The sequence below is a fragment of the Mus pahari genome, chromosome 20 (assembly GCF_900095145.1).
Source record: "Mus pahari chromosome 20, PAHARI_EIJ_v1.1, whole genome shotgun sequence".
Classification (NCBI taxonomy): domain Eukaryota; kingdom Metazoa; phylum Chordata; class Mammalia; order Rodentia; family Muridae; genus Mus; species Mus pahari.
This window is the reverse complement of record NC_034609.1, coordinates 40,962,671-40,977,456: the sequence shown is the minus strand read 5'-3', so window position 1 is coordinate 40,977,456 and position 14,786 is coordinate 40,962,671. Positions and strand designations below refer to the sequence as shown.

General features: G+C 48.3%; 1 protein-coding gene across 1 annotated transcript in view; it reads right to left on the bottom strand.

The window, feature by feature from the left end:
• Hsd17b2 (hydroxysteroid 17-beta dehydrogenase 2) overlaps positions 1-14,786 on the bottom strand; it is a 59,079-nt gene that overhangs the window by 12,647 nt on the left and 31,646 nt on the right. Inside the window, exons 2-3 of the mRNA XM_021220758.2 lie at positions 10,990-11,202; positions 3,060-3,245 (exon numbers count right to left, since the gene is read on the bottom strand). Of these exons, the coding sequence (XP_021076417.1) occupies positions 3,060-3,245; positions 10,990-11,202 (399 nt within the window). The remainder of the gene's footprint in view (positions 1-3,059; positions 3,246-10,989; positions 11,203-14,786) is intronic.

The following is a 14,786-nucleotide window of genomic DNA, read 5'->3' as shown; positions in this document are numbered from 1 at the left end:
AAAAAAAAAAAAGAATAGCTTTCATTTACTTGAATATGTATATGCCCATGTGAATTTCTACGCACCTCATACATGCAAGAGCCTTCAGAGATAAGAAGAGGGTATCAAATCCTCTAGGGCTGGAGTTGCAGGGGGCAGCGACCCGCCCTGTGGATCCTGGAAGTCAAATTCAGGTCTTATACAAGAGCGGTAAGTGCTCTAACCATGGCGCAACGTCCCCAGCCCCACACACAAGCGTGTGTGCCTACGGAAGCCAGAGCTCAGCACTAAGTGTCTTTCTTGCTTTCTCACCACCTTACTTTTTCAGACACAGTCTCCTTGAATCTGGAGCTCGCTCGTTCATCTAGGATGACTAGCCAATGAGCTTCAGGTATCAGCCTCTCTCTCTCTCTCTCTCTCTCTCTCTCTCTCTCTCTCTCTCTCTGTACATGGTGCCACAGCTGGCTACTGAGAATCCAGATGCAGACTTTATAGAATAGGCTATTTCCCTCGCCCTACGCTCTTTTGTTTTTCCTCTCAATAGTCTTTACCATATTACAAAATTCTCCATGATGGTCCCAGACATTCATTCTTCTTTGTGACTTCTGCTGAATTCTTTTGTTCCTTATCAATACATTATGGATGAAATTTTGTGCCATTTTCAGGAAAACCCCTATATGCCGATCCCATGGCTTTCCGTGTCGTGGAGCATTTACAGAGACTATTAAGATGAAACAGCACAGACAGATGTTAGGAAGGCAAGCTTGGGAGGCCCCCAGTCCATCTGATTCCAAACACAATGACCTGGTACTGAGGCTAAGAAAATGTAATGGTAAAGCGAGATGCAACTCCAGGCCACTGGAGGTTGCCAATAGGAGGGAGATAATGTGGCTCATCTTAACACTCTGGAAAGCTATGAAGACAGTAAGAACTTCTGGCCATCAGGGTGTCAAAGCCAAGCCCAAGGCACACAGGAGAGCAGCCTACAGGGTTGTGAGTTCTTTTTTTAAAAAGATTTTAAATTGTGTACATGTATATGGACATGTGGACCAGAAGGGAATGTCAGGTCCCCCTGGAGCTAGAGTTACAGCTGGGTGTGAGCCGCCCTACATGGGTGCTGGGAACCAAACTCTAGTCCTCTTCAAGAGCAGTAAAGGTCTGTAACCACTGAGCCATCTCTTCTGTCCCCATTACAAGTTTTTAAGCTTCCCCATCTGGACTCCATTTTCACTCATTTACAAGTTGGCATGTCTTTTTTTTTCCTTTGGGTGTATGTGCACATGTGTACACACTTTCCTGTGTCTGCAGGAATTCCTGGGTGCACACATTTATGGAGAGCAGAGGATAACCTCAAGTGTCATTCTTCAGGTGAATAACTTGTGTGTGTGTGTGTGTGTGTGTGTGTGTGTGTGTGTGTGTGTGTGTGCAAGAGACAGGATTTCTCCCTGTCCTGGAACTGATCAAGTAGAGTGTGTTAGCTATCCAACAAGCCCTGGGGCTCCATCTGTCCTCCTCCCCAGTGCTGGGGTTATAAGGGCAATGCCACTTGCCACCACATCTAGCTCTTTCATGTAGATTCTGAAGATTGACCGTATGTCTTCATGACCATAAGCCAAGCATGTGACATACTAAGCCCACCTCGCCAGGCCCTTGTTTTGATCTTGAACCATTATTGTACTCAAGCTGACTGTAGAGGCAATTAAGTTCCAGGTGAGCTCATTATCCTCCTTCCTCAGCCTCTCTGGTGGAAGGAAGCGGGCAGGCACAACAAGGCCTGACTGTATTTGTCCACCTATTTATTGATGCTACTTCCTGCCTGGTACTCAGTCTACAGCACATGCATGGTGTTAGAGAGCACTTAAACCCTTATGAACGAAGGGACTGCCTGAAGCAAGAACGGAGACAGGAAAGAGAAACGCAGGCACATCATCGGTGTGCCAAGGAGAAGGCAACGCTCAGCCATATCAGGAACGCAGAGGGCACCCTGGGAGTGGGAGGGGTGAGGTTTCCAAAGTGTCTGCAGGTATAAAGGCCAAGTTGTTCAGAATGAAGACAAAGGCCAAGTGTTGCCTGTTGTGTCAGGCTGGGAAAATGGCTTAGCCTTGAAAGTGCTCACTGTGCAAGCATGAGGAGCCGAGTTCAAACCCAGCCCCCTCAATTTAACAAAAGAAGGAGCGGGGAGAATGATAGCATATCCCTCAGTGCTAGGAAGGTAGAGGCAAAACCATCCTTAGACTTTGTTACCTAGCCAGTCTAGCTAAGTCAGTGACTTTAGGTTCAATGACAAATCCTGTCGCCCACCCCACAAAAATAGGTAGAAAATACCTCCAGCCTCTGTTTTATTTGTACACACATGAGTACACACACACACACACACACACACACACACACACACACACATCACTATCAGAAACCTAGCTGCACTTTTTCATTTTACAAACTTGACTTAGCACCAGTCTCAGAAGGAGGGAACTATTTCCTTCTCATCCATGCAGAAACCTGAGAAAGAACTCCAGAAAGTCTCCCAAAGCTGAGGTAGGCCTGGGGAACTCCTAGTAAAAAATGTCTATGGGAGAGGGCAAGGTGTGATGGCCCGGTCAGAGGCTGTTGCTTATGGAAAACGAGACGGCCGGGTTGTTGACAAATCTTGGCCCCAACCAAGAAAGGTAAGGACAACATCACGGTTCAACCCTAGCGGATGGACTCAGGGTGACCAGGGTGCACACAGAGTGACGTTCTTCACTCTTTCGGCTTACAGGAAATAGCAGTGTGTGCTATGCTCAGAGAGGGCCAAAGGCAGGCTTCCCACAGCACCCAGTGACCTGGACCGTGAACCTCGCTGTCCTACGTGTTGGAAACTCTCCAATGATGAACACAGTAATTAACAGAAAGTGGAGAAGCACTTTCGCATGAGAGAACTTGAAAGGAGAGGAAGGTCAGCTGACTCTGAATACACAGGTTGACTCACTGCGACCCAGCCCTGCTTTTGTGCGCCTTGCTCTCTTGGGCAGCCCTCAACGAATGCAGGTACACATCTTGTGACAGGGGCCCGGTGGCCGCGTGCCAACAGGTTGACTCGCCTCCAAGGCTGCTGACGTTCACCAGCCTCCCCTTGGACTTTCTAAGCAGAGGCAGAAACGCCTTGGTGACTTCCACGGTTCCGAAGAAGTTCACGGCCATGCATTTTCTGTAGATGGTCATGGGTATGAGTTCCCCGTCGATGGGTAAGTGGAAGACCCCGGCGTTGTTGACCACGGCCCACAGTCCTGGGGACAGACCAGAAGAGAAGCATCTGTGACGATGGGAGAAGCTAGGACATGTGGATAGCTTCACACACCGAGGTCTGGAGCCACCAAAACCTCTTTGAAAAGTAGATTTCAGGCAGTATACAAACTTTCCAAACTTGGTCTCTCTTCCCATGTACGCAAACCACCCCCATGGTGGGGCAACTCGAAGAGAACAAACATCTATAGTATTAAACAATGCTTTTGGAGATCCTGTACTTTTAAAGTTTGTTTATTCTGTGTGGGAGGGAAGAACATGCATGCCACGGTATGTATATCCAGGTCAGAGGACATCTTATAGGAGCTGATCATTCCCTTCCACCTTGTGGATGGTATTGACGGCGCTCAGATCATCAGCCTTGCCTGCAGCCACCATTATTCACTGAGATAACCTGGCAGTCCAGTTCTTCTCTTGCCTGGTAACCCTTTCCTATAGAAAGGAAGCCGGATAGTCACTATTTATGGGAACCACTGGGACTGCAGGATGAGAGTCATAGTGCCACATGCCATGTGTTAAACCAGCAGCTTTCAACTTGTGGGTCTTGACTCCCACGGGGGTCATGCATCAAATATCCTAGACATCAGTTTTTGTTTGCATTGTTATTCATAACAGTAGCCAAATTACAGTTATGAAGTAGCAATGAAATAATTTTCTGGTTAGGGTTCACCACAACACAAGAAACAGTATTAAAATGTCTCAGCCTTAGGGAGATTGAGAACCACTGTCTTAAAGTTTCAAAGCCTATTTCCTCCCCCAAGGAGTACGGAAAGACATCATTAACACACTTCAGGATGACATGTCTGCATCCTTCCCTCATCTCTAAAAGCCTAGCAACAAGAAGGAAAATCCCAACAGCAGGGTGACTGTGATGTCCTAACACCATGACCCCTACTTCCTGGCTTGGGCAGTATGTCACCCTGATGAACATCAGAATCATAGCATAGCTGGTTCAGACATACTCCTGGCCCACCCACCAGGAATTCTGAGTGGTCATGAAGCAGGGATCTGAGCATCTGCCTTTCCAAGTCCCAAGAGATGTGATGCTGGAGTTCTGTACCATCATTGGAGGACCCCTACCCCCAGCAGTCCTGTCTAGTTCTCTGGGTACATTAGCATCTTCTGGCTCAGACTGCTCTCCCAGGCTATTTGATCAACCTGTGGGTGGGGAAGAGAAGGACCCAAAGACGAGCAGTGTTTAAACTCTGTCAAGAAGAGTACATTTGGGAACTGCCCCTTAAGGAAGGGGTGGGAATGAATGAATACAGTAGTTCTAAGACAGGCAAGACAGGAGATAGTTTAGCATGGGAATTCCATTAGCTCTGTGTTATTTACACCTCCCCTCTTGTAACAATGAGCTCTGAAGCCTAGTTTCTTCATCTGCATATATTATACACACACACGCACACACATTTCCAAACAGTACACCTAGCAACTTCAGAAACCCTCCACCTGCACAGTGTGACATGTAGTCTCATTGCCCAAGCTCAAGCAGTGTAAGCTTCCCCACCCTGGCAATAATCATATTTACACAGTTTCTATTCATGCACATTCCCACCACATCCAGGTACGAAGAATGGAAGGGCTGATTCAGCCCAAACTGGGACTGGGTGTGCATGCAGTAATCTTTTAGGAAGAATCCCCTATTTATCACCTTACGCTTAATTACAATTGGGTGTGTTTATGGTTAAATGTCAGATGCATTATGGGAAGGAACATGTGCAGTACTGAAGTGGTTATATAACTTGACCAACCAATCAAAATAGAGACGTACCCACATCGTGTTATTTATTAACCAACCCTTCCGTTCACTTAGGCCTCTTAAAGAGATATCAAGCCGTAGCCTAGGGCCTGTGAATACTTTCACTCATGTGGTCCACGGTCAGTCTTGATGGTGTATCCCTCTGAAACCTGAGCTATCTCTCTGTTCCCAATAAAATTAGTTTGACTCTGAAAATTCGGTTGAGCTTTTATTTTCCATTCTTTGGATAAGAGCTGAGAAACACCCAGGTCAGACCCATCAGCCCAGTAACAATCCCATAAGGATTTGAAGAGTGGAGTTCTGGAGAACCAGTGGAACCTAGGAGGAACAGGGGTGACAGGACCTGGGGGGGAGGCTGCTGAGATTTAAACAGACACTCTAGCTTCATGGAATTCCAGCATGGCTTGGGCAGTAGATCCCAAAGTGTGGTTCACCCCTCACCCTCAGCAGTGCTGGCATCTCAGAACTTGTTAGAAATGCACACTTGGAGGCTAGGGATGTGGCTGGATGGGTAGAGCGCTCAGTGAGCATGCGCAGAGCCCTGGGCTCAATCCTCGGTACTTCATAAACCACATAGGGAAGTGTACATCTACAATTCTGATACTTGGGAGGTGGAGGCAGGAGAACCAGAAATTCAATCCCATCCTTGTCTGTACAGAAAGTTTGAGGCCAGTCTGGGATATATAAGACCCCACAACTATAAAATGAAACTAAGAAAGGAGAGAGAGAGAGAGAGAGAGAGAGAGAGAGAGAGAGAGAGAGAACTTATGTGTGTTTGAGAAAGAGAGACTGAGAGGCAGAGATGGACAGAGGAGGGAGGGAGGGAGGGAGGGAGGGAGGGAGGGAGGGAGGGAGGCTTTGTGCACTGTGTGAAAAGGGTGTCAGACTCCCTGGAACTGGAGTTACAACTGGCTTTGAGCCACTACGTGGTGCTGGAAACCATTTCCAAGTTATCTGGAACAGCAGCAAGTGCTCTCAACCACTGGGCCTATCTCTGGACCCAGACTTTAATTTTTAAGGGATCTTGCAGTTTCAATAGCGAATATCTTGGTGCTGGGCTGAAAGGTCAGTTTCCACATTTAAAGATGCACGAAGCAGGGGAGACATACTTTAGCTGGCTTTGGTGACTCTTGACTGTGACCCCAGCACTCTGGAGGCAGCGGGGTTGTGAATTTGAAGCCAGCCTAGGGTGCATAGTGAGAGCCTGTCTCCCAACGCCCCTTTTGACTTTTGTAAGAACCCAGATGAGCATTTTCTTGCTGTGGCCGGAAGGGATTCACTTTCCGTGTCTTTCCCTGATTTCCTTTTCACTCTTTATTAGACATTTTTTTCTCACATAATATATCCTCATTACAATTTTCCCTCCTTCCCCTCTTCTCAGTTCCTCCCCCCTTCCCCTCCCATGCAAATCCACTCCTTTTCTGTCTCTCATTAGAAAACATACTCTAAGGAATAATAAAATAAAACAGACTGTATAACAAAGTAATAAGAGAAAATAAAAACTGACACATTCGAATTGGCAAAAACAGACAGGAGGAAAAGAGCCCGAGAGAAGGCACAAGAAATGGAGACCCACTCATTCACACACTTAGGAACCCCATAAAATACGAACTTGGAAGCCATCATATAAATAAGTACACGGCTGGTGTCTTCAGACACACAAGAAGAGGGTGTCAGATCTCATGACGTGTGGTTGTGAATCACCACGTGGTTGCTAGGATTTGAACTCAGGGCCTTCGGAAGAGCAGGCAGTCAACGTGAAGCCTGAGAGAATGTTCTAGAACAGGTATTGTCTGACTGTTCTCTGTCGAGAGTTCTTGTGGTCTGGATATGAACTGACCCTCCAAGGACTCATTTGGTTCCCCAGTGCAACATTTAGAAGTGGGTCTTTACAGAAACAATTGTATCATGAGGAGGGTCTGACTAACCGACTAACGGGTTAATAACTATACAGACTACTGGGGACAGAGTAGGCACTGTGGACGGGTGCCGCCTTGTTAGGAGTGATCACCTCTCTCTCTCCCTCCCTCTCTCTCTCTCTCACTCTCCCTCTCTCCCTCCCCCTCTTTCCTATTCCTGTCCACCATAGGCACTTTGGAAGGTGTGGCCTTGTTAGAAGGGACCACCTCTCTCCCCACCCCTTCCGTCCCCCTCCCTCCTATTCCTGTCCACCATAAAGTGAGCAGCTTTGACCTACTTCATGTTCCCTGCCTCATCATGGCCCAGCAGCAATGAAACTGTGAGCCCAATAAATCTTCCCTTAAACTGTTCCTCTCTGGCATTTGCCGCAATGACAAAGTTCAGAGTATAAAGGCCAAACGCTTTACCTCTTGTAAGCCCTTGGGCTTTGCCTCTGCCATCATGGCACCAGTGAGTATAGGGGTAAAGGCTGTGTGAAAGGAAAAAGGAGAGGCCACGTTCATGTGACCTTCTAATTATGGGCCTTGACGTTTGAATGGCATGTAATTTTCATGTTCAAGGGCCATTCGTCATTCATGGGTCAATGAGCCAACCAGAGCAGGTGGCACATCATGATGACAGCCTCTATTGTCTCTTTGTGTTTGGAGGTCCCATCTTCTGGATCTTCATAAAATATGTAATAGGTGACTGGAGAGTATTGTGCCATCAACAGAACTTACTGCTAATATCTAACCATGTCCTGATACCTTTAACCTACCAGAGAATTCTAAACTGGCCAATAAGCCCATCACACCAGTGGGTCTTAGCTTGGCACTAATTAACATCAGTTAGCAATGATCAATAGGTTAACAGGAAATCAACAATATGGTCACCAGTTCTCCAGGAGACCTGCTGGTTTAATCTACAGATTCTAGATGATTCTTTTGTGGTGATCCTGTGGCTCCGTTTCTCTTTAAGACAGAAGCTGGAGAAACCTGGAGTGTGCAGGCAGGGCAGGCTGCTTGTCCTGGCCTAGGGGACAGCTATCTCTCAGGATGCTAACTGCAAAATGACAGGAACTCATAACATGAAAACTGAGCTCCCGTATCCTTTCGTGCCTGGGTACCACTACAGCATTTCTGTGTCTAGAACTCACCGCTCCATCACGACAGATGGTCAGTGCTTCTCTCTAGGATCTCACAAAAGGACTCTGCATCCCATGTCCCCTTCTGTAAGGCATCACTAAGTCAGACTTATGAGTGACATGTGAGGCCTATTGGGTGGTCAGAGATCGGGCTGGGAAGACGTTCTAGAATATGCTGGCTCGGGGGATGGAGAGAGGGCTCAGGGTTAGAAGAGCTTACTCCTGTCAGAGGACTAGAATTTGGGTTCAAGCACCCAGGCCAGGAGGTTCATGACTGCCTGTAACTCCAGCTCCAAGAGATCTGATGCCTTCTTCTGACCTCTGTGTTCTCCCCTCTCTTTCTGTCGCTCTCTGTTTCTATCTGTCTCTCTCTGTGTCTGTCTGTCTGTCTTTCTCTCTCTCTCTCTCTCTCTCTCTCTCTCTCTCTCTCTCTCTGTCGGTCTCTGTTTCTATCTGTCTCTGTGTCTGCCCACCTGCCTGTCTGTCTGTCTGTCTGTCTGTCTGTCTGTCTGTCTGTCTGTCTGTCTGTCTCTCTCTCTCTCTCTCTCTCCTCTCTCTCTGTCGGTCTCTGTTTCTATCTGTCTCTGTGTCTGCCCGCCTGTCTGTCTGTCTGTCTGTCTGTCTGTCTGTCTCTCTCTCTCTCTCTCTCTCTCACACACACACACACACACACACACACACACACACACACTCCTTTTATAAAAAGAAAACGACGACAACACCATTGCTATGCTGGTTGAGAAACGATTCCCAAATAACTAACAACCTCCTGTTTCTTCTCATCTGTGCAGTGATTCTGCACACGTGGGCCGTGACCGGTTTCACAGGGATCGCTTATCGGATGTTCACATTAAGACTCATAACAGTGGTGAAATTACAGCTATGAAGTCACAACGAAAATAATTTTCTGGTGGCGATGGCGGAGGTTTACTACCATGGGAAAAACTGTATTAAAGGGTCGCGGCATTGGGACCGTTGAGAACCACTGCATTTATGAGTAAGTAACTCACTGTTCTAAATGCTGAACTGGGGGAAAGAGGGGACAGTACCGAGCACCTCTCACCTTGTTCCAGACTCTTTTACTTTCTTCCTATAAGCTACAAAACAAGGCTGGCACTGGGGGGAGGGGGGTGGGGGGAGGGAGATAACAAGGTCAGCTCCGAACTCGAACTCGGGGAGGTTGAACCTCCGGGATCCCAGTGGAAATGTTTGGAAGACAATTCTGTGTGTTTAGGTCCTGATCTAAGGAAGAATTTTGCCAGGTGGGCTGCATAGCTTTGGAAGGAATTAGCGTAAATTAGTTTTTCAACCCTGACCAAACATTAACATCACCTAGGGAGCTTTAAAAACTAAAAGCTGCTGATGGGGCTGGGGAGATAGGGTGTTGGTTAAGCTGCTTAGTGCATACGTGTAAGGACCTGAATTTGGCTCACCAACACCCACAAAAGCCGTGCTGTAATGACAGCACTAACGGCTTAGCGGAGAAAAGGAGAGGGATCCCAGGGGATTGCTAGCCAACCAGACTGGCCAAAACAACACGCTCTGTGTCAAAAACAGAAGATGGAGTGTGATAGAAGACACCTGACTTTGACCTCTGACCTGTATATACACGCGCGCACACACACACACACACACACACACACACACACTGCTGTGCCTCAGAGACTCTCCTTAAGTAAGCTGCAATAATAAAACTTTGGGCTGGAGGCACCCAGACATGGCCACCCCCTGGCCATGCACTTGGAATCTCAGAAGGGTCTCATCCTTGTTTAGCCCCTCCATGGCACCATCTCAAATATCCGAATCAGTTCTTCAATGGGGAGGTTCTTACTTTCACCTCACGTTGGGTTCCACAGGGTATGTGCCACGCTCTGGGCTCAAGCCTGGATTTTATCAAGCCCTCCCCCAGTGTGAGGGGACTGAGAGCCTTTGGCATAAGGATAGAGCGGTCTGACCCGGGGGTTGGGGAGTGAATATCGGCAGGTGGAGCCAATTGGGAAGATTCCGATTTGATGGGGAGAAAGAGAAAGAGACCTATCCAGGAAGCAGAGGTAACAAAGAGAAGGCTGGGGAGCCAAAGAGAGGCTGGGAACCCCAAATTTGAGCAGGGGATGTCCTTTTGGAACAGCCCAGAGAAGAGAGGGTCTTTGCTTTCTAAGAAGATACTGGTAGCTTTGACCAGAGCAGGTAAGGAGGTACGGTGAGAATCAACGTTGGTGCATGAAGAAGTGGAAACAAGTGGAGACTTGGCCTCAGAGGCTTGGCCACAAATGGGGGTGAGAAGGCTAGAACCTAAAAAGGGCACATGGCCCTGTGGCTACGAGCTAAGCTTCGAAAGACGAAGGCATGCTGATATTGCTGGAGGAAGGTAAAGATCAGGGGACTGGGAGGGTGATGAGAGGGTGACCAGGAAGAAACAGGAGAGAAGGTGACAGACAGCACCACAAGGGGATGACGGGGATGATGGGGGTGACGGTTCCGTTGGTAAAGTGCTTGAACCTGAGTTCGATCCGCCAAAATCCACCTCTTCAAAAGCCTGATACCATGCACACACTCAGAATCCCCTGCCTGGGGGAGGCAGATAAATCCCTGGCGCTGGCTGGCCAACCAACGTTGCCTAACTGGCAAGCTCAAAAAGACAAGCTGTGTGGTGCATTTGAAACAACAGTCAAGGTTGTCTCCTGGTCTACGTGCACGCACATGCATGTGCACGCTCGTACATGTGAGTCCCGTTCATTCTGTGACGAGGAGACCTAAATCTGAGTTGCTCCAAACACCTTTGTGTCTTACAGGCTCTGATGCGCGGGCGGCAGGGGCTCAATGCGAGTGCTCCCTGTGGAGGTCAGCAGCCATAGTCATCGGAAGCTGTGATATGAGGTGGACTTTGGTGAGTAGGGAGAGGAGGGATCAAGGAAGTCGGTACCTTTGTCTTGCATCTTCTCTGTGACTTTGCTGTGAGCATCTTTTATCTGCTCTGGCTTGGTGACATCCATTTGGAGCACAGAAAGGCGCTCAGAGCAGTGTTTTCTCAGTTCCTCCGCTCCCGGGCCCTCTTTATCCAGCACTCCAGCGAACACTGTGAAACCCAGCTTGTCCAGGTTCTTGGCCAAACCGTGACCGAAACCGGAATCAGCACCTGAAAGAGTCGAGGACAACAGGGTGAGTTCAAACCAGTGCGATAGGCAAGAGATTGCTTCATGAGGATAACGTCACAGGATGTTTATGATGGTCTCTGCTCCCTGAAGAGAGGGAGCCTGGGAAGGTTTTTATTTATTTATTTATTTATTTTTTGGCTATTAAGAAACAGCTGGGGAGGTTAAGACAAACAACTAACTCTATGTAAAGAAAGAAGAGGTGTTGGCAGAAAATTTAGTGAGCATACATGGAAAGGGGCTGGAGGATGGTGGTTCAGGGGTAACAGGCAAAAAAATGAATGTGGCAAGGAAAACCATTATGTGTATGAGTGTGTATGTATATGTGTATGTGTATGCATATACACATATGTATGTGTGTATATATGTATGTGTGTATATATAAATATGTATATATATACACGCATACATACATACTTGCATGCCAAGTAAAGGACCTCGAGGTGTTGACCTTGACCACATGTTCTCAGGACAGAGAATGACCTTGAAGCCGTCCTCACAAGCTTGGGACCTACCTAGACCAGGAAAGGTCCCAGGGAGAGCCCGGCCTTCAGCAGGAGTGAATTATAAACTGTGAAGATGCCATGACAAACTCTGCTTAAGGCCTGGGACCCTGGAAACTAGGCAGGGGGAAGAAATCCTCCTGCCCCACCTGCTCTGGGAAGTGACTCATGACTGTGGTTCTCCTTCCAGCTGGGAGTGGTGTCCCAGAGCTGTGACCGTAGTTTCTTGGAAGGCTGAGACAGGAGGATTGCAAATTCAAGGCCTGCCTGGGTAACTCCCTGTCTCAAAAATAAGATATTGAAAAATTAAAAGTCAATTTTAAATGGCTGGGGAGAGAGGCTAATAGTAGTGCCAGTGGACGCTAGGAAGAGTAAGTCTCAACAGGGATGTTTCCTCCATCAGACTGGACCATGGGTGTGTCTGAGGGGTGTTTTCTCCATTAGTGGGTGCCATTCATGCGGAAGGACCCAGACCACTGTGGGTAGTGTCGCCTCTGCACGGAGGGTCTTGGGTTGGATAGAAAAGCAGGCTGAGCAAGATGTATGTAGCAAGCAAGCCAGTAAGCAGCACTCCTCCATAGCCTTGACCTCAGTGCCTGCCCCAGGCTCCTGTGTTGAGTTCTTGCCCTGACAGCCCTTGATAAGGAGCTGTGACCTGGAAGTGTAAACCAAGTAAATCCTTTCTTCCCCAGGTTTCTTTTGTCGGTGCGAAAAAGCCAACTATGATAACCCAGTAGCCCCCTCCAAAAAAGAAGGAATCCCCTTCCCCATACGGGTGTGATGAGACTGCCGAGAGCCTCCTTTATTCACCTAAGACAGTCAGACCCAGAGCCTCCGAATCCCTTCCGCGCCTCCTTATTAATTAACTGACATGCTTGTCCCACTGATAAGCTGCAGCAAAATATACCCAACGTTGGTAAAGGTTCTGCCCTTTCCTTGGGTCCTGGTATACCTACTTCATCTGAGCTACCAGGTTGCCCCTTATGACCCATCCTTGAGACACATGCAGGCCACCTGAACAACGTGTGCTCCCTTCTACAACTGTCCCTGCCTGATCCGGATGTCCCTTGCGATAGCCGTGTAGAATGGCTTCTCCCACGTACAAAGGCTCCTGTGAATTGGCCACTGCATTTTTTAAAAATTGTAGGGGAAAAAAAATGTATGGTCGTGTGTGTCATAGCATGCATGTGGAGGTCAAGAGACCACTTTGTAAAAATCACCTCCCCCTTCTGCCTTGACTGGGGTTCCTGGGTTTGAACTGGGGTTTCCTGGCTGGCACTACAAACACCTTTACCCACTGAGCCATATTACTGACCCAACTGGCCAGTGAAAGACAAAAAGCTCTGTGTGTGAGAGACCACTATGCTCAGCTGTGATGAAGTTTAGCACTGAGGCCAGGTGCTTGCCTGCCCTTCCCCTCCTGCCTGGGTAGGGTTCTCAGTGGAAGCTTCCAGAGCTGCCGAATGGGCCTAAGAGAGAGGTTGGATAGACTAATGTCTGTGAAGTGCTTATACAGTGCTGAGTTTAAGCTCTGGAAGTCTGTTTTTAAAAATAAGTTGGACTGAGCCAGGTTGTGGTGGTGCACACCTTTAATCCCAGCACTCCAAAGGCAGAAGTGGGGTGAATCTCTGTGAGTTCAAGGACACCCTGGTCTACAGAGTGAGTGAGTTCCAGAACAGCCAGAGCTACCTGACTCCTTACAGACACAGAAACCCTGTCTCTAAAAACAAAACAAAATGTTGAACATGGCGGCACAAGGCTGTGACCTGAGCTGAGTCAGGAGGATTGCTATGAGTTCCAGGTCAGTCTTTGGCTACATAATGAGTCTCAGGCTGAACTGAGCTACAGAGAAAAAGCCCTGTCTTAAAATGCCTACAAAGAACTACAGCCAACTAAGGGATGCTGAGAGCAAGAGAAATCACGTTCCCTGGGAGAACAGAAAATATTATGCAAGCTTAACCCTGAAGGCAGATACACACAAGTAACATTCTCAGAGTGAGGAGGCTCTACTTAGGTACTTAGGAACATACAAACATGCATGCATACATACATACATGCATACATACATACATACATACATACAACAATTAAAGCAAAACTGGTCGTAAACTTGTAAGAGAGCAAGGAAGGTTCATGGGAAGGGTTGGATGGAGGAAAAGGAAGCAGAAAATGTAGTTCTATTATGTCCCGGCTGCTTTTGTGTCAACTTGACACAAGCTAGAGTCATCAGAGAGGAAGGAGCCTCCCTCGAGGAAAAGCCTCCATGAGATCCAGCTGTGAGGCCTTTTCTCAACTAGTGATCAGTGGGGGAGGGCCCAGCCTTTTGTGGGTGGGGCCATCCCTGGGCTGGTGGTCCTGGGTCCTATGAGAAAGCAGGCTGAGGAAGCCATTGGGGAGCAAGCCAGCAAGCAGCACCCCTCCGTGGCCTCAGCATCAGCTCCTGCCTCCAGGGTCCTGCCCTGTGTGAGTTCCTGTCCTGACTTCCTTTAATAATGGACAGTGATGCGACTCTGACGTCCACAGATGAACCCCGTGGAGAGTGTACCAAGCCATCTGGAGCCTCCACTTCCTCGTGGGGGAAAATAAGGTTCTAGTCAGGCCTCTCCTAGGCTGACCTGAGCAATCAGGGGCCCAGCGCTGCTCAGAAGTCCTAGCATGTCCTAAGTGACATGCTCTGGCCCTCACAGTAGTGGACACCCTGCTGTGCTGACCTCACAGTGAGAATGCGCTGATACCCATCTGGACGGTGGCCCAGAAGCCATGCGGAGGTCAGCCGACCTTAGGAGAGCAGGAAGCTGGGAAGCTGAGATGAGATAACCTCTCTATGCTCCCGAGTCAAGCCAGTCCAGGAAGGCCCAGGGTTTCCTCAGAGCCCTGTACAATGGGGCAGACGGTGTACAAAGACTGCTCCGAACAGTCTTTCCTAAGCAAGATCACAGTATGATTGCCAGGTGCCGTGGGCATCACTGACGGCCATCCTGGGTGTGTGAGGATTCCCATGTTGAAGGAAGAAAAGAAAGAAGGGAGAGAGGGAGAGACAGAGAAGGTAGGGAAAGGGAAGGAGA